Source organism: Haemorhous mexicanus, chromosome 6, assembly GCF_027477595.1.
Source record: "Haemorhous mexicanus isolate bHaeMex1 chromosome 6, bHaeMex1.pri, whole genome shotgun sequence".
In the NCBI taxonomy this organism is placed as follows: Eukaryota; Metazoa; Chordata; class Aves; order Passeriformes; family Fringillidae; genus Haemorhous; species Haemorhous mexicanus.
This window is the reverse complement of record NC_082346.1, coordinates 65179658-65197743: the sequence shown is the minus strand read 5'-3', so window position 1 is coordinate 65197743 and position 18086 is coordinate 65179658. Positions and strand designations below refer to the sequence as shown.

At 51.5% G+C, this 18086-nt stretch overlaps 1 protein-coding gene across 2 annotated transcripts in view; it reads right to left on the bottom strand.

Annotated features, from left to right (window-relative positions):
• MDGA2 (MAM domain containing glycosylphosphatidylinositol anchor 2) overlaps positions 1 to 17863 on the bottom strand; it is a 207168-nt gene extending 189305 nt beyond the window's left edge. For both annotated transcript variants that reach the window (XM_059850733.1, XM_059850734.1), the window contains exon 1: positions 17721 to 17863. In XM_059850733.1, coding sequence (XP_059706716.1) covers positions 17721 to 17793 — 73 coding nt within the window. In that variant the 5' untranslated portion in view covers positions 17794 to 17863. The remainder of the gene's footprint in view (positions 1 to 17720) is intronic.
• Positions 17864 to 18086: the final 223 nt, after the last annotated feature.

The following is an 18086-nucleotide window of genomic DNA, read 5'->3' as shown; positions in this document are numbered from 1 at the left end:
TTGGGCCTGAGAACTCAGAGCTGCAGCAGAATTTTGGGAATGCAGCACCAGATGGGCCAGTCTGGAATTTGGGCCAAATGACTCCAAGTGCCCCCAGTGCATTTTGGTGGGAACAGCTCATGGACCATCCAGGCTGCAGGGAAATCTGGGAATGCAGCCGGCACTTAAGGAGCAATTAAACTTTCAGTGGTTAATGAAGCATTTCTGCAACATCAGCAGCCCTGGCCCTGCCGGTGGCAATCAGGAGAGGGAAAAGTGGCTCTTAGTGGGGTCTCCAGGGGAAAATTCCATTAAAACTGTGGGTTAGAGCCATTCCACCCTGGATTTGGAAGGATGAGCAGAGGTTGGGCGATCGCTTGGGCTTGAACCTCATTTTCTCAGCTCCCTCTCCCAGAACATCTCAGGGCTTGGATTGGGTTTGTGTTTTGGAAATTTGGGAATGAGCAACATGGGGAATTTGTGGGGGGGAGGTTGTGTTTGCACACCCAGCTGTGCCCAGTGACCACCTTGTCCCCAGCCCAGAGCTCTCAGTGCCACCCCCAGGTGACACCTGCAGGGATGGGCACTCCAACCCTCCATGGGCAGTTCCCACCTTTCCAGGAAGAAGTTTCTCTGTAAATTCCCATAAATCTCCCCTTCCTGTTCCACACCCCCAATCCCAGATCCACAGAAAAGGAATTAAACAATTGGAGCTCTGCAGGAAGGGAACTTCCAGCTCTTCCTGCTGCCACTGGATGGCCCAGAAATAATTTCATTTAATCTCTTTTTGACCCAGTTCTGGGCAAACACTGATTTATTTTTTTTTATTGTTGTTCACTCACCAAAATGAGAGGGGAAAAAATGATTTAAGCCAAAATGAAGCAAAGTGATTTTGTTTTTACTGCTGGGTTTTGAATTTTGTTGAAATATCAACATTTGGGGTGTTTTTACTCAACCCAAAATATTTATCTTGTTGTTCTTTGCTTTGATCACTTCATTAAATATGCAAAACCCCAAATGAAACTATCAAAATGACAACAACATTTTAATAGGGGAAACCTTGCAGTTTTCCAAGCTTTTTCCCCCTTTTCTCAGATGTGGTTTTATCTAAAAGCTGTTTCCACAGGAATGAATTATTCAGGATAAATTAAATAAAATAAAATAAAAACAGAGCTGAACTCAGCCCTCATGGCCAGATCCAAAGGAGGGGGAAAAAAAGTTGGATAAACCTTCTCCTGTTTATTTTGGTCTGATGCCCTTGGATATGGGAATGATGTATTTTTAATAGATAAACTCTATTATATTCTTTTTTTACTATTTATAAAAAATAAATAAGGATTTTTGGTGGGTATAAAGAATTTTTTTTTTAACTGCTGGAACAACTCCATAGGAGTCCAAGAGCAAGGAATGTTCACCTGGAGAAGAGGAGAATCCAGGGAGAGCTCAGAGCCCCTGGCAGGGCCTGAAGGGGCTCCAGGAGAGCTGGAGAGGGACTGGGGACAAGGGATGGAGGGACAGGAGCCAGGGAATGGCTCCCAGTGCCAGAGGGCAGGGATGGATGGGAGATTGGGAACTGGGAATTCCTGGCTGGGCTGGAATTGCCAGAGCAGCTGTGGCTACCCCTGGATCCCTGGCAGTGCCCAAGGCCAGGTTGGACACGGGGACACCCTGGGACAGTGGGAGGTGTCCCTGCCTATGTAGGATGGGATTTAAGGTCCCTTCCATCTCCCAAAATAATCATCCCCCCCTCAGGAATATCCAAATATCTCTGGTCATTCCATGTGCTCGGAGAGAAGGAACTGCCCCCACTCGAATTTCTGGGAATGAGTGAAAACCAGGGAAGGCAGGATGCTGGAAAATTACACCGGAACTCCATCTGGGCTGGGATTTTTGGGAGAGGAGGAGCTTTGGAAGAGCTGCTGGGTGGGAAAATCAGAACTTCTGGCAGTGGTTGTTTAATGTCTGTTGGGAAGGATGGAAGTTTGACAGGAAAGTCTCACAGCTATGTGTGCTCAGCAGAAAGATTTTGAATGTGGAGTCTGAAGAAGGAATAGAGATGGAAGCAAGTTTGGATCCAGAAGAAAAGAATTGCTGAGCCAGCCTGACTGGCTGACCAAGGAGCAAAGGGTGAGTTAGTGAGAAGGGGTTTATGGCTCAGAGCAGAGGATAAACCCAGCCCAAACAAGAAGATGTTTTTACCCAGCAGGAAGAGAGCACAGGCAAACAAGGCAGCAAATGTGGCAAGGAGAAAAAAGGTCTCAGAATTTCCCACTGCAAGAAAACTGCAAACCAACTTCTGGCTGGAACTGCAATGAACTGACTGGGAGAGACTGGAGAGCAGTGCCATGGATGTGGGAATTAGAGTAGTTATGGGGGGCTGCAGGTAACAGTTAAGGCAGAGATTGGTTCTGCTGTGTGGAGATGCTCAGCAAAGCAAAGGAAATAATGCACTGTAACCTAAACTCAGGGTCTGCAGGCCTGCCTGCAGCTGGAGCTGAGAGCTGTGGGCACAGCTCTGTCACCCACGGCCCTGGGCTGCTGGGACACCTTGGACACAATAAACTGCATTTTTTATACAATAAACTGCATTGGGAAGAGCCCCTGGAGTCCCCATCCCTCATTCAGGCTCTTGCAGTGGCGCCCAATGTGGGGCACCATTGGTAAGAGCCTGGTTTAGGGATGTGGGACTCCAGGCCTGCCTGCAGCTGGAGCTGAGAGCTGTGGGCACAGCTCTGTCCCCCACGGCCCTGGGCTGCTGGGACACCTTGGATACAATAAACTGCATTGGGAAGAGCCCCTGGAGTCCCCCATCCCTCATTTCAGCTCCCATAATGTCCCCGTTAATTGTCACATGGATTAATTCCTAGAGGAATTATTTTTCCTAAAAAATAATGGTGGATTAATTTTCCCATCATTTTCGCTGAGGCAGAGCTTCTTCCCACAGGGATGAGGGGTCTGGGGGGTGCTTTGGTTGTGGATGGGACACAAATTTACATCCAGGCCACCCTGCAGAGCAGAATTCCTCAAAAATATCCCTAAAACCCTCAGAGGGGAACAAAACCCTGCCCTGAGAGCCAGGAGATGAGAGGAAATTCCAGATTGAGCCTAAAATGAAACCCCAAAAGCAAATCCCAAAGGGAATTATTTCCTGACATGTCCCCGACCTATTTCAGCTTGCAGGGATCAGTGAAGAGATCCCAAAAATTCCACAGCACCACAGCCCTAGCAGCTTTGTTTTAGAGTTTTGGGTTTTTTTGGTCTTTTATCCTTTTAGAGTCCCTGGAATTCCTCCAGGATTAAGTGTGGATGCCCCTGGGATGTTTTCCTTATCCCTGTCCCAGTTTCGGACACTTTTTGTCTCTCTAAAGCCCCAAACTCTTCCAGTCACACCCAAAACCCCACAGAGGTGCCCAGAGGAGGGAAAACTCAGGAAGGGTTTTTCCACAGGCAAAAGATTCTGTCAAATTCCAACACCATGGAAAAAAACCCAGATTTTTCCCTGGAAAAGAAACATTGGAAGTGTTGGAACAACCTGGGATGTGGAATGTCCATGGACAGGGCAGGGGTGGGCCTCGAGCTCTCTTCCAATCCAAACCACTCCAGAATTCTGGAATTCTAAAAAAATTCCATTTTTCCATAAGATAATTAGGGAATATCCTCAGCACCAACCACTCAGACTGTCCCAAATTCTCACCTCTCCCTCTGCTTGACTTTGGGAGGGTTTATTTGGATTTCTTGGATGCACTGAGGAGAATTCCAAGGAAAACTTAAGCAGCACCATCCTCTGATTTCCACTTCATTTCTCCACAATCCTCATTTTCTCCTCCCTGTTTAAAAAGGCACCAAGCTGACAAACCTTGCCAAGTTTTCCTTAAATTCCAAATTTCTTTGCATTTTTCCTTGAAATAAAAGCAGGAATTATTTCTCAGCACCTCTTGGAAATGCCCCTGGAGTTGGGCAGCTCAGAGCTGATGGAATTCCCACTAAAAGGAGCTCCTGGGATCAGATTCCTGAATTTTCCATGAAATCCAAATGATCCTTTAACGCTTCTTACAGTAATTAATAATCCCTCTCCTTTTGTTGGGATTTTTTTCCCCCCTTAAACTCAATCCAAGCATGGCAGCTTCCTCAGGACATGCTAATTAGGATGATGATTATTATTTCCATGGGCAGAAATCCTTGGGATCTGTGCCAGGAGCTGAGATCCCACTGGGCCAGGTGATGCACAAACCCACCCTAAAGGCTTTGGAGGCCAGGGAAAGCTGGATCCAAGGGGGGGGGGGGGGGGGGGGGGGGGGGTGGGCGGAAAGGAAAACAGCTTTTATTTGCACTCCCAAAGGTTTTTATTCCTTGGAATTCTCCCTTTCTCCCATTCCCTTCCCAACATAAACATCCCCAGAAATATTCCCATTTAACATTCTCCTGTTAAATTCAGGAATCACCCTTCTCTTCCCACAATTTGAGGGTTTTTTAACATTCCAGGAATCCTGAGCTTCCCGGGCTGTGAAAACCCAGGATCAGGCACCTCTGGAGCATCCAGAAAATCCAGGTCCATGCATAAAAAAAAATCCTTGATTCCAGCTGATCCATGAAAATCCTGGGTTTGTGCAGTTTGTGAGGGATTTTAGGAACAACTGGATGTGGAATAACCTCACAATGAGGAGTTAATTAAAGAAGGAATTTTCTGAAGAGGGGAAAATGCAATTCCCACTCTCAGGGAGTGGCTGGAAATGCCAAATCTTCCTGGAGAGAAACCCATGAGGGGATTGTGATTCCACCCAGGATTTTGTTCCCACTTGGAATCACTGGGGTGGGAAAAGCCCTCCAAGACCAAGTCCAACCATTCCTAGCACGGCCAAAGCCAAATCCACAGGGATCTTAAAAATCCCCCCAGGGATGGGCACTCCAACCTTCCCTGGGCAGTTCCAGTCCCTGAGCCCCCTTTCCATGGGGAAGTTCCTGCTGTGCCCACCCTGAGGCCGTTCCCTCTGCTCCTGTCCCTGTTCCCTGGGAGCAGAGCCCAAATCCCAGCTGGATACAAACTTCCAGAGCCTGATCCCAAATGAACTCTAAATAGAAACTTTTTGCCACCAGGACCTGAGAAATTCCAGGGATTGGATCCTTTGGGAATGCTGGAGGTGTTTTACAAAGCTTGGGAGTAACAACCAAACTTCCTGCAGGAAAAGCCACAGCATCCCATTCCAGCCCCAGCACTCCCACTGTCCCAGGGTGTCCCAGTGTCCAGCCTGGCCTTGGGCACTGCCAGGGATCCAGGGGCAGCCACAGCTGCTCTGGCAATTCCAGCCCAGCCAGGAATTCCCAGTTCCCAATCTCCCATCCATCCCTGCCCTCTGGCACTGGGAGCCATTCCCTGGCTCCTGTCCCTCCATCCCTTGTCCCCAGTCCCTCTCCACAGAATCATTCCCCTTCCCAGCTCCACAAATCTCCAATCCCAACTCCCCTTCCCATTCCAGCTGAAATGAATCCCAAAGTCCTCTCAAACTTTCCCCCATTCTGCCAATCCAAAACACCACCTCATTCCCACTTTTCTCAAAGGATCCTGATAACATTTTCCATAATAATAAAAAAGATTAACACGAGGACCTGGAGCAGAGGAAATTCCCAACCACTCCCAAATCCATCAGCACAGCTCAGGGATCACCAAATCACCCTCAAGCCTCCCAGTGTGAGTCCAGTGAGGACTTCCCAGGCTGAGAAAACACCCAAATTCCATTGGAATTCCTTTGGATCAGGACTTTGAGGACATCCAATGAGCCCAGACAGGCTCATCCCATTCCAATCTTAGGAACACCTCCCCCTGTCCCTGCTCCAATCCCATCCAGCCTGGCCTTGGGCACTGCCAGGGATCCAGGGGCAGCCCCAGCTGCTGTGGGAATTCCATCCCAGCTCCTCCCACCCTCCCAGCCAGGAATTCCTTCCCGATATCCCACCCAGGGAAAACATTCCCAGTGTCCTGGCACTCCAGGCCTTTTCCAGACCTGGATTCTCCCACACCCCTGATTTTTCCTGACCAAACCTCCAGCTGCAGAGTCTGGATAAGGAAAAGGTCATTGGTTATCCAGGCTTCACCAGTTTATCCCATCCTGTCCCAGTTTTCCCATCCAAAAATCCCCAAACAGCTCAGGCAGAGCACATGGAACCTCCATTTCTCCCAAAAAAATCATCTGGAAAATCCCACCCCGCAGTGAAGAATTCCACAGCTTTCCCAGGAAGCACAAAAAAGGAAGGATCCCATTTATTCCTTAAACAGCCTCATTTAAGGCCTTCCTTCATTCCTGCAATTTTGGGATTGCCAGGAGCTGGATTTGATCCTTGTGGGTTCTTTGCACCTTGGGATATTCCATGAACAGATTGTGCCTGCAGAAAGTGGGACTGAAATGATGAATTAAGTTTTTTTCCCAGATTTATGGGGTGGGATTGACCCTGGGTTGGTGTTGTATCATTCCTACAATTTCCCACAAACCCTAAAAAATATTCAGGAGCTGCCTTCCCTCAGCTCATCTAAGAAAGGGCTCTTGGGGGAGCTGGGAAAACCCAGAGGAGAAATCCCACTGGATTTCCCCAGGTGGGAGTTTGGTTCCAGGGTATTGACACTGCACTTCTAAAAAAACCCTGAATTCTAAGGGATTTTTTTTGGAGCACGGAGTAGCTGTGGGCAAAAAAATGTTCTTTTTCTCGGGATTGGGATCCCAGCAGGAAAATTAATTCCGGGGGTTTTGGTGCCTGAGGTAAAGCTAAGCTTTGCTATGAGGCAAAAAGAGTTTAATTAAACTAACGAGATCCAATTAGTGCTCGTGGAGCTTGGAGCAACCTGGGAGAGGGAGAAGCTTCCCTGGTTGTGGGAATGGGATGGCATTTAAGGTCCTTTCCAACCCAAACTATTCCAGGAGGGATTTTTCCCCTCATATTTCATTCTTTCAAGGCTTTACTGAGCACAGGTTGCTGGGATCTGCTGGTGTGTGGAATTCTGCCCTTGGAAAAGAGCTGGCAGTGCCTGGATGTTCCCAGGAATCCATGGATGCCAACCCAGGGTCTACCCCACCCCATAAATCTGGAAAAAAATTCTTAATTCATCATCTCAGTCCCATTTTCTGCTGGCACAAACCATTCATGGAATATCCCGAGGCACAAAGAACCCACGAGGATCAAATCTGACTCCTGGCAATCCCAAAAATCCCAGCACCCACAGCCAGGTGCAATTAATTAATTAATGATCAATTTATTCATGTCCCAACACAACAAATTTATTTGTAATAAAGCCCAGCTGGGATCAGGATCCTCAGGTCAAAAATCCCACAAGGATCAAATCCAACTCCTAGCCCTGCTCAGGAGAATCCCAAAAATCCCAGCTCCATCAGCACCCACAGCCAGGTGACATTAATTAACCAATAATCAATTAATTGGGGCCAAAACATGACAAATTTGTTCGTAACAGAGCCCAGCAGGGATCAGGGACCTCTGGTCAAAGATTCCACAAGAATCAAATCCAACTCCTGGCCCTGCAGAGGAAAATCCCACCAAATCCAGCTCCATCAGCCAGGTGACATTAATTAGCTGGTAATCAATTAATTGGTGTCCCAAACCAACAAATTTAGGTTTGCTAGAGCCCAGCTGGGATCAGGAACAGATCCCACAAGGATCAAATCCAACCCCTGGCTCTGTTCAGGAGAATCCCAAAAATTCCAGCTCCATCAGCACCCACAGACAGGTACAACTAATTAACTAATGACCAATTAATTGGTATCCTAATACAAAAAAATTAGGTTTGACAGAGCCCAGCTGGGATCAGGGGCCTCTGGTCAAAGATTCCACAAGGATCAAATCCAACCCCTGGCCCTGCAGAGGAAAATCCCAACAAATCCAGCTCCATCAGCCAGGTGACATTAATTAGCTGATAATTAATTAATTGCTGTCCCAACACAAGGGCTGATGGAGCCCAGGAACCTCTGATCAAAAAATCCCACAAGGATCAAATCCAAGCCCTGGCTCTGCTCAGGAGAATCCCAAAAATTCCAGCTCTATCAGCACCCACAGCCAGGTGACATTAATTAACCAATAATCAATTAACTGGTGTCCCAAACCAACAAATTTAGGTTTGCTAGAGCCCAGCAGAGCCCAGCCCAGATCCCACAAGGATCAAATCCGACCCCTGGCTCTACTCAGGAGAATCCCAGGAATTCTAGCTGCGTCAGCACCCACAACCAGGTGTATCTAATTAACTAGTGATCAATTAATTGGTGTCCCATTACAAGGGCTGACAGAGCCCAGCTGGAATCAGGAACCTCTGGTCAAAAAATCCCCCAAGGATCAAATCCAGCTCCTGGCCCTACACAGGACAATCCCAACATTCCAGCCCCATCAGCCAGGTGACATTAATTAGCTGATAATCAATTAATTGGTGTCAAAAGACAGCAAATTTAATTTTAACAGAGCCCAGCTGAGATCAGGAACAAGGCCAAGGAGCAAATCCAGCCTTGCTGATCCCAAATAAATCATTCCAAAGAGCTCCAGCTCCATTCCTGCCCATGGCACACACACAGCCGGGTTTAACAAAGCAGGAATTCCTGGAAAAGCTGGGATTTCTCCCACTGGATTGGGGAGCAGCTCCTTCCTCACCCACCCAAGATGTGGCTCCATCCTTCCCTCTCCCCCACTCAGCTTTTGTTCCAGCAAGAAAAGAGATGGATTCCAAAGGCTGATGTATTCCAGGAATTCCTGATTTTGGAATAACTGGAAAACACCTCAGTGTTGTGACAGATTTGAGACTCCTCAGCTTTGAAAGCTCTCCTCTGTTTTATAACACAGAACTCGTGCAGGAAAATAAAAACAGCCAATTCCCAAAGCAGAAGAACTCCCAGCACATTCCCATTTTTCCAGGTGATTTTTCTGGTCACCTGGGAGAACTCTTGGAAATCACAATTTACCCCAAACCCCACAGTTTTGCCCATTAGGTTCAAGCTCAGGGATCCTAAATCAGCCTCATCCCAGAGACCCCAAATTCATTCAAACTTTCCTTTTTCTCCCACATTTCCTGGAATTCACTTAATCCACACAGGATAACCTGGAAAAGCACACGGGAGAGCAGCTCCAGAGGCAGCCCTGGGAGCAGAACCCCCCTCCAGCCCCACAAAAGCTGCTCCAAGAACTTTATCCCCCAAAAAATTGAGCACAATGAGGAAATCCCCTCCCTATCCCTCTTTTCATTTACTTGGAATTGAATTTCTTTTTCTAGGAAAACTTCAGATTTTCCAAAGCTCTCTGACCACCTGGGAGAACTCTTGGAAATCACAATTTACCCCAAACCCCACAGTTTTACCCATTAGGTTCAACCTCAGGAATCCTAAATCAACTTCATCCCAGAGACCCCAAACTCCTTCAAACTTCCTTTTTCTCCCACATTTCCTGGAATTCATTCAATCCACACAGGAAAACCTGGAAAAGCACCTGGGAGAGCAGCTCCAGAAGGAGCCCGGGGAGTAGAACCCCCCTCCTACCCCACAAAAGCTGCTCCGGGACCTTTATCCCAAAAAAAAAAAAAACAAAACCAAAAAATGGAGCACAACAAGGAAATCCCCTCCCCATTCCTGTTTTAATTTACTTGGAATTTAATTGCTTTTCCTAGGAAACCACTGGATTTTTCCAAAACTCACCTGGGAGAACTCTTGGAAATCACAATTTACCCCAAACCCCACAGTTTTGCCCATTAGGTTCAACCTCAGGGATCCTAAATCAGCCTCATCCCAGAGACCCCAAATTCCTTCAAACTTCTTTTTTCTCCCTGGAATTCCCTCAATCCATGTGGGATAACCCAGAGGCAGCCCTGGAAGCAGAACCCCCCCTCCAGCTCCACAAAAGCTGCTCCAGGACCTTCCCTCAAATCCCACAGAAAATCCTGGAGCACAACAAAGAAATTCCCTCCTAAATTTATTCAGAATTTCACATCCAGGAAAACCCCAGATTTCCCACCCACCTTTCCCTCCCCTCTCAGGAAAATGAGGAATTTTAATAAAATAAAAACTTACACTGGGAGAAGCAGGATAACAGGAGCAGCCAGCTCATTCCAAGGTGTTTTTTGGGAATTAAACCACGCTCCCAGGTTTAAATAAAGGTCAGGATTAGCTCCAGGTGGGAAGAGTTTAGAAAAAAATGGAGTGGGAGCAGTTCTGGTTGGTTAAGGAGGGGCTCCAGCTGCTCCAAATTGGGATCATTCCCATTTTTCTGCACCTCATCCTACAGCAGGGACAGCTCAGAAAAAAGGGAATCTCATGGAGCCTGAGGAGAGCAAATTCCAGCTTAAAACCTCTCCCAAGAACTCCTGGGGCGGCATTCCCGTGTGGATTTGAGCCTTGCAGTCTAACACTTCCCTCATCTCTGGATTGCTCCACCAAAGCAATGCTGAAAATCCGGAAAATGGGAGGGGAATCCAATATCCAGGGAGGAGAATTTCCATTTCCAGGGAAAACAGCCTCCAATCCCAGGGTGATCCCAGTTCCTGAACATCCCCTCCCCTGGGATATTCCCTTAATTCCTAACTCATATTCCAGAGGTGCAAATTCTCCCAGGATTCAGCTCAGGGGGAAGCTGGGAGCTGCTGCTGGAATATCTGGGATGGGATCCACGATGGAAGTGGGTGGGATGCAGGGGGAATATGGGAAGGAACAACCCCCATCCCATCTCTTTCCCTCCTTCCTCCTGCTCCTCATTCCCATTTTCCCTTTCCCAGCACAAAAAGCCATGGATGGCACAGCTGGGATGCCAAAATCCCTTTTTTTTTTTTTTTTCCAATCCTTGGGAAATCCAGGAATTTTTCAGGCATCCAGCTCCATTTCTATCAAGGATTGTGATAAAGAGTGAAAATAATTTTCCTGGAAAAGGGGTGATATTTATGGGATAAAGGGATGGAAAGGCAGGAGAGGCTGGATAAAAAGCTGTTATAAACATTCCATGATTTGGGAATTTCATCAGTTCCTCAGATTGGATCATCCTTCCCAAAAGGCTGCATTGGAACACAAACCATCCCAATTCCCTGCAGGCTCATTCCAGCTCCCATCACTTCCCAAGGGCTCCCAGCTGAAAATCCTTGGGAAAATCCTTCACAAGGATCTCCCCGATGCCAGAAATTCCAAGGAAAGCCTCACACCCTCCCAGGGGGGAGAGATCCCTGCAGGATCCTTCTGGAAGCACCTGATCACCCCAGCATCATCCAGAGCCTGCCCAGCCACCCCAACAATCCCGTCCTGCCCATCCCTGGGAATATTTTCCAAACATTTTCCTAATATTTCTGGAATTCTGGGAGCCTCTGGAATGTGACATTCCCTATGTTCAGAGCCCAGCACCCTCTGGGGCAAGAACCTTTCCCTGAGAGCCAACAAAAAATTCCTGTGAGGAATTTTCAAGTGGTCCTTCAATGTTCCATGGAAGGAGGAATCTCATGGACAGCCTGATCCCACAGCTTGGGAAAAATTCCTCATCCCAGAAGAGCCCAGAAATTCAAAATCTGTCTGGGAAGAGCCAAGTGAGCGCCCTCCATTCCCAGCTGTTTTGGGAGAGGAGATTATTTCTGGAAAAGGCAGGAAATCATTCCTCTGGATCCAGACAGGGCTCAGAACTGGAAAGAGGGGCTGTAAAAAGATCCAGGAGCTGATGGGGTGGGATTTGTCAGGAATCAAGGGAAGGGTGATGGAGCAGCAGCATCCCAAATATCCAGTGTGTGAAGGACCCCAAAATCCCCTTTATCCAAAAAAAAACCAAGATTCCTTCTCAGCTATAAAAAATATGGGAAATGAATAATTTTTTCCCTGAGCCCATCCAGCTGAGGGAGAGTGGGATTATCCCATCCCAAAGGGATTTTCCCACTAGAAAAAAAGGGATTTAATGCAGGAGACCCCATTCCTTACAGGAATACTCCTGGATATAATCCATATATGGACAATATAATCCTATATAATCCATATATGGACTGACAGGGATCAGTCAGAAATCCCAAATAATTTTGAGGAATGTGGAAGACAGAACTGGACTTTAATCCTTTCTGTTTCATCCCAAATATCCAGCATGAGACCAAGCTCCCAAAATCCCCTTCCTCCAAAAAAACAAAATCCTTCCCAGGTATAAAACCATGGGAAATAAACAACTTTTGTCCATGGGCCCATCCAGGTTAGGGAGAGTGCTTCCCAAATCCCAAAGGGATTTTCCCACTGGAAAAAGGGGATTTAATGTGGGAGAACCCATTCCCTACAAGACTATTCCTGGATATAACCCATATAATAATCCCATATAATCCATATATGGACTGACAGGGATCAGTCAGAAATCCCAAATAATTTTGAGGAATGTGGAAGGCAGGACTGAACTTGGATCATTTCCATTTCCTTCAGCTTCCTCCCACAGCTCAGAATTGAACTGGATGTTGTTCTTCTGAGCCCCAGGGATTTTAATTTTTGGTGGTTTAAGATTTTCCCTGCCAGATTCCCTGCAAATTCCCCTCCCATGGAATCAAAGATGACGTTTTGACCCTGCAGCTCATGGGAGGCAGAGCTGGGATGCAGCTCCCGTCATTCCAGGAGGATCCTTGGAGCTCTCCACACATCCCAGGACCACCAAACCTCAGGGAGGTTTAGGCTCAGCCTAAATCCCACCGAGTTTAAATTAGATTGAAACCTCAACATTTGCACCCTGAACCCCAAATCACCACCTGGGCCACAACCAATGCCTGAACCCACTGAGTTCCCCCTCCTGGAATTCCGGAATTCCCTATTTCCTTACCCTAACCCCAACCCCATCCATGGGAGCAGATCCCAATCCCTTGGCTACCCATGGATTCCTCTTCTCTTTGGGAACTGAAGCTCATCCCAGAAATCCCCGTGAGGAGGAGGAGGAGGAGGAGGAGGAGGAGGAGAAGGAGAAGGAGAAGGAGAAGGAGAAGGAGAAGGAGAAGGAGAAGGAGAAGGAGAAGGAGAAGGAGAAGGAGAAGGAGAAGGAGAAGGAGAAGGAGAAGGAGAAGGAGAAGGAGAAGGAGAAGGAGAAGGAGAAGGAGAAGGAGAAGGAGAAGGAGAAGGAGAAGGAGAAGGAGAAGGAGAAGGAGAAGGAGAAGGAGAAGGAGAAGGAGAAGGAGAAGATCCTTGTCCAGGGCTCAGGGAAGAGTTAAAATTCCCAAGGATCCGCAGGGAGGAGCGCAGCTGCCCCTGCGGCAGCGCATAATCCCTGCCCTGTTCCCAGGGACGCTTCCCTGGCACAAAGTCGGGAATTGTGCGGGGTTAAAGCACCCCGGACAAGGCCGGCATTCACCCAGCGAGGCCGGCAGCGCCATGGAAATATCCCCCCTGGAAGTAAAATCCATGGAAATATCCTCCAGCTGGGATCGCTGATCCAGAGGTTTTTCCCTCCCCTCCGATCCAGAGGTTTCCCTTCCCGCCGATCCAGAGGTTTCCCAACAAGGAGCCGGCACTTCTGATGAGCCAAACCTCTCCCTCCCAGTGATTTTGTTTTCCCATCCCTCCCCTCCATCCTTCCAATCCGATCGCTGGATCCGTAAAATCTTGGGAAAGGCCAGGTCAGAGGCCACTCCCAGCTCCAAAGGCAGCGCTCCTTCATCCCTCCGGGATCGGAGTTCCGGGGAATTATCCCAGCATCACAAAGAGGCGGCCACAGGGGTGGAAGATCTTTCACAGATTTTCCCCTGATCTTTCACAGATCTTTCCCAGATCATTCCCAGATTTTTCCCAGGTTTTTCCTTGATCTTTCCCAGATTTTTCCCAGATTTTTCCTTGATATTTCCCAGATAATTCCCAGATCTTTCCTGACACCGTCTGCCCCTGCTCCAACCTCCCCTGTGCTCCAAGGAGCTCCAGCAGCCCCCACTCCAGCCGGATCCCAGGAAAAAAGAGCAGCTCCAGGCTTTGGGATGCCCAATTCCAATTTTCTTTGGAAAACCTGCAGCTACAATGAGGGCTGAGGCCCTTGGATGACGATTGGTGCTTGGATCAATCGGGACAATTTCCCTGGAATTTAACACCTTAAATGCCTTCGATTCCAGGCAATTTGAACTTGCAATGGGAAAACGCCTGGAAGCCTGGTTGTTCCCAAGGCTGTGGATGCTTCTCCCAAAATTTTGCATGCCCAGATTTGGTGCAGAGCCTCAGGGAGGCTCTGATCTTCCTGAGAATGGTCAACACTCATTCCAGGAGTGGTTCCAGGAGGAATTCCGAGCCATCCTGAGGTTCTCCAGGGCGGCAGATGGGATGCTGAGCCCTGTTCCCTGCAGGAGCTGGGTTAAAGCAGAGCAGGGGTGGCACAGAGGGGTCCCTGTCACCCTCACACCCTTCCTGTGTCACACCTGGTGTTCCCAGAAAACATCCTGGGTGTCTGCCATGCTTAATTCCAGCTGAAATCATGGAAAAATTCCTAAAATCCGGGCGAGGAGTGGATAAACCCCAGCCCGGTGAGCCAGGATCTCAGAGGGGGCTGCACCCCCTGAGTGACCCCCCATGGGATCAGCGGGATCCCACCCAGGGGATCTCACAGCTGCTCCCAGATTCCTGTCACCACTTGGAATCCACTCCCCTGGGTCAGGAAGTGTTGGCTTTGCCCCTGGAGCCAGCACTGCCAGGATTGTCACCACAGCAGAGCCTCACTCCAGCCAGGTCCCCCCTATCCACAGGATTTTTCCAGCCCCCACCCCAGAGGTGTTGGAAGTGCTCAGGCTCCCCAGGCTCCTATCCAGGAATTCTCTGGGCTCTTCCTCACTCCACAGGGCACAAAATGGGACCCCAAGTCCCTGGTGAGCCCCCCAGCCAAGGCAGCTCAGGAACAAACCCAAAAATCCCTTCTCCGCTCTCCCAAAATTCCCATTTTTTGCTGAGCAGCCTCTGAGCTGTTTAAAACTCTCCATGCCCACCTTGGCCTCTTCACTGAGCCGTTTTTTCCCTCTGGAAACTGGAAGTTGGGTGAAAGGAGAACCAGCATGTCCTGAATCCCTACATTTTCTGCTTTATTAACAGTGCAAGTCATGCACCACTGAAAGGGGAGGAAACGTGCACAGATCTCGAGTTGTTCTCGATCTTTGGCCAGGAAATCAGGGAGAGCTGAGGAACTGCACGAATTCCCGAGGATTTCAGCAGCTCTGCTCTCCCCCATCCCCCGAGGATGCAGAACGTGGGCTAGGCCTGCCCTGCTCCCAGTTCTCCCAGTTCTCCCAGTTCCGTGCTGGTTTCCCTTTAAGATCCCAGTTTTCCATCCCAGCTGTAGCATTCCAACAGAACAGAGGGAAGTTGCAGAGGTGCTGCCCAGCCAGCCGGCACGGCACGTTAACCTGGAGCTTAAAGGAACTCGCAATCCACAACCTGAGGGTTTATTTTGCATTTCAAGGCGGCGGAGCTGCTCCCTGGGTGGGCACGGGCGGTGCCGTGCCAGGCTCTGTGCCAGCACCTTCCCGCACCTCCGGAGCCACGGGAGCATCCAGGGCTGGACAACAGCCGGGAGAGCCGTGCCAAGGACAGGTGGGATGAGCCCGGGAGGAGCTGGGAGCAGCAGCCCGAGCCTGAGGGATGGGTCTGAGCCACCTGCAGGGCTGGGAATATCAACAGGGAGCAGGGATGGATTCCAGGCTGCTCCTTTCCCTCGCCACCTTCCTCCCGGAGAGGGTCTGGAGCTGTGCCCGCTCCCAGAGGAGCACAGAAACCAGGAACAAGTGTTAACATGGCAAGACACCTCCCCGGCAGCACCACGCTCGCAAGCAGAGCTGCCAGGCTCTGGAAATCTTCAAAAAAAAAAGGCCAAAAAACTTGTTAAAATCCCACAAACCGATTTTTCCAAAGCAGCGAGATCCAAGCAGGTTTCCTCTCGCAGGCTGGGGCTCACTTTGGATAATCTGCAGGCTCCAGCCTTCCCATCCTCCTTTCCCAAAATGGCCCTGCTGCTGCACCGGGGGCTGCAGGCGCACCCCGGGAGTGGGATTTTTTTTTTTTTTTTTTTTTTTTTTTTTTTTTTTTTTTTTTTTTTTTTTTTTTTTTTGGTCCACATTCTCGAGCCGACCTTCAGCAGTCGATGAAAGCACCCAAAAATTCCCGGGGCACCGCTCTCGAACACAAAGCACGGCTGAGTTCACAGCGCTCCCCCCGCTCTCAGCCTAAACCAGGAGGAGAAAGCAGCAGCACCAAAGTCTTACTCCAAACCCCAGAGCCCGGAGCTGAGTCCGCATCTCCTCGCTCCAGCCCCCACCTCGCTCTTCCTGAACAAGCCCTCTCCTATTCACGGCAGCGCTGCTCTTCCCGAGCATCCAACAATATGTGCCTGTGTGCCGGGGGAGGCAGGGAGCCGCTGCCGGTGCCAGCTCCGCACCAGCCGTGCCTCCTCCGCCAGCCCAGCCCCTCTGACATCCGCGGTCACGTCCAAATTTTGCAAAATTAAGAAGGAAAAAAAAAAAAAAAAGAAAGGGGGGGAGTGAGTCTCTAAGTGAGTCTCCCTTGGCGGTGGGAAGCGAATATGGAAGTGTGGGAGCGGACGGGCTCGGAGGAGGCAATGTCACACCAAGCATTTACTGGGAGATTCATGAATCTCCTTCCTCAGCCCCGGGTGCTGGAGCTGCCGGCAGCACCGCACCGCCGCCGAGCCCCGCCGCGCCGCTTACATAACCCCCCCCGCCCGGCCGGGCAGCACCGGGAGTGGGGCAGCACCGGGAGAGGGGAACACCGGGAGAGGGGGAGCACCGGGAGCGGGGCAGCACCGGGAGCGGGGCAGCACCGGGAGCGGGGCAGCACCGGGAGGGGAGAATCGCCGGGAACGGAGCATCGCCGCAACCGGGGCATTACGGGGACGGGGCAGCACCAGAGCCGGGGCACCACCGGGAACGGGGCATCGCCACAGCCGGGACATCGGCACAACCAGGGCATCACCGGGGACGGAGCACTGCCACAACGGGGCATCATTGGGGCTGGGACATCACCGGAACCGGGGCATCGCTGGCACCGAAGCATTACCACGGCCCGGGCATCACCGGGACCGGCCACAGCGCGGCCAGGGCACCGGCAGAACCGGAGCATCACCGGCACCGAGGCACCACCGCGGCCGAGGCAGCGCCGGCAGCGGGGCACCGGGCAGCATCCCGGCCGCAGCTCCGGCGGAGAGCCCGGCTCTCCCCGCCGCTCGGCTCCGGGCAGCGCCGAACCGGGGCCACCTCGAGGGCGCGGGGGCGAGGGGGAAGCAACAAGAGCGCGGCCCCAGCGCGGAGGGGGAGCGGAGCGGGCGATGCCGCCGGTGATGTGCAAGTCACGGGCGGGGGGCAGCGGGGCCGGGGGAGCGGAGCCGCCCGCCCGCGGGGTCCGCGCGCCCCCGGCGGAGCCCCGGGAAGTTTGCGGCGCTTTCGCCCCCGCCCCTGGCTCCGCGGCCGCGGGCGGCAGCGCCGCCGGTAACAAGTGCGGCGGCCGCGGGCGCTCCGCGGGCGCGGAGGAGCCCCCGGAGGCGGCGCCCAGCGGCGGGCAGCGCGGCCCGGGACCGGCTGAGGGCCCCCCGCGCCCCCGAATCGCCCCGCCGCCCCCCGGCCCGGTTTTCGCCGCGAAATGTCAGCGTCTCATGGCAACGGCGCTGCCTCCGCTCTGCCTCCGCCGGCTCCCGCGGCGCGCAGCGGGGCCACGGCGCTCGCCCCCACCCCCCATTCCCCCCCCCCCCCCGCCCTTCCGCCCCGGCGACAGTCGCGACAAGGTCACGCGGCGCCCCGGACTCACCGTACACCCCTTGGCCGGAGCTGCCCTCCAGCAGAACCGTCAGCAGCCCCAGCAGCCCGATCGCTACATCCATCTTCACGTGAGCATCCACATATCCAGCCCGGCGGGGCGGGGGGGGGCAGCGCAGCGCCCGCCGGAGCCCCGCGCTCCGCTGCGGCCGAGCCGCGCACGCCCGCGCAGGCAGGGCGGCGGGGGCAGGCGGCGGGCACCGCGCCGGTCCTCCTCCTCCTCCTCCTTCCTCCTCCGCCTCCGCCTCCTCCTCCTCCCGCTGCGCAGCGGGCGGCGCGGGGCGAGCCCCGCTCAGAGCGAGCCCCCGGCAGCGGCAGCCCCCGCACCCCCTCCGGGCCGCGGCGCCCTCAGAGCTCC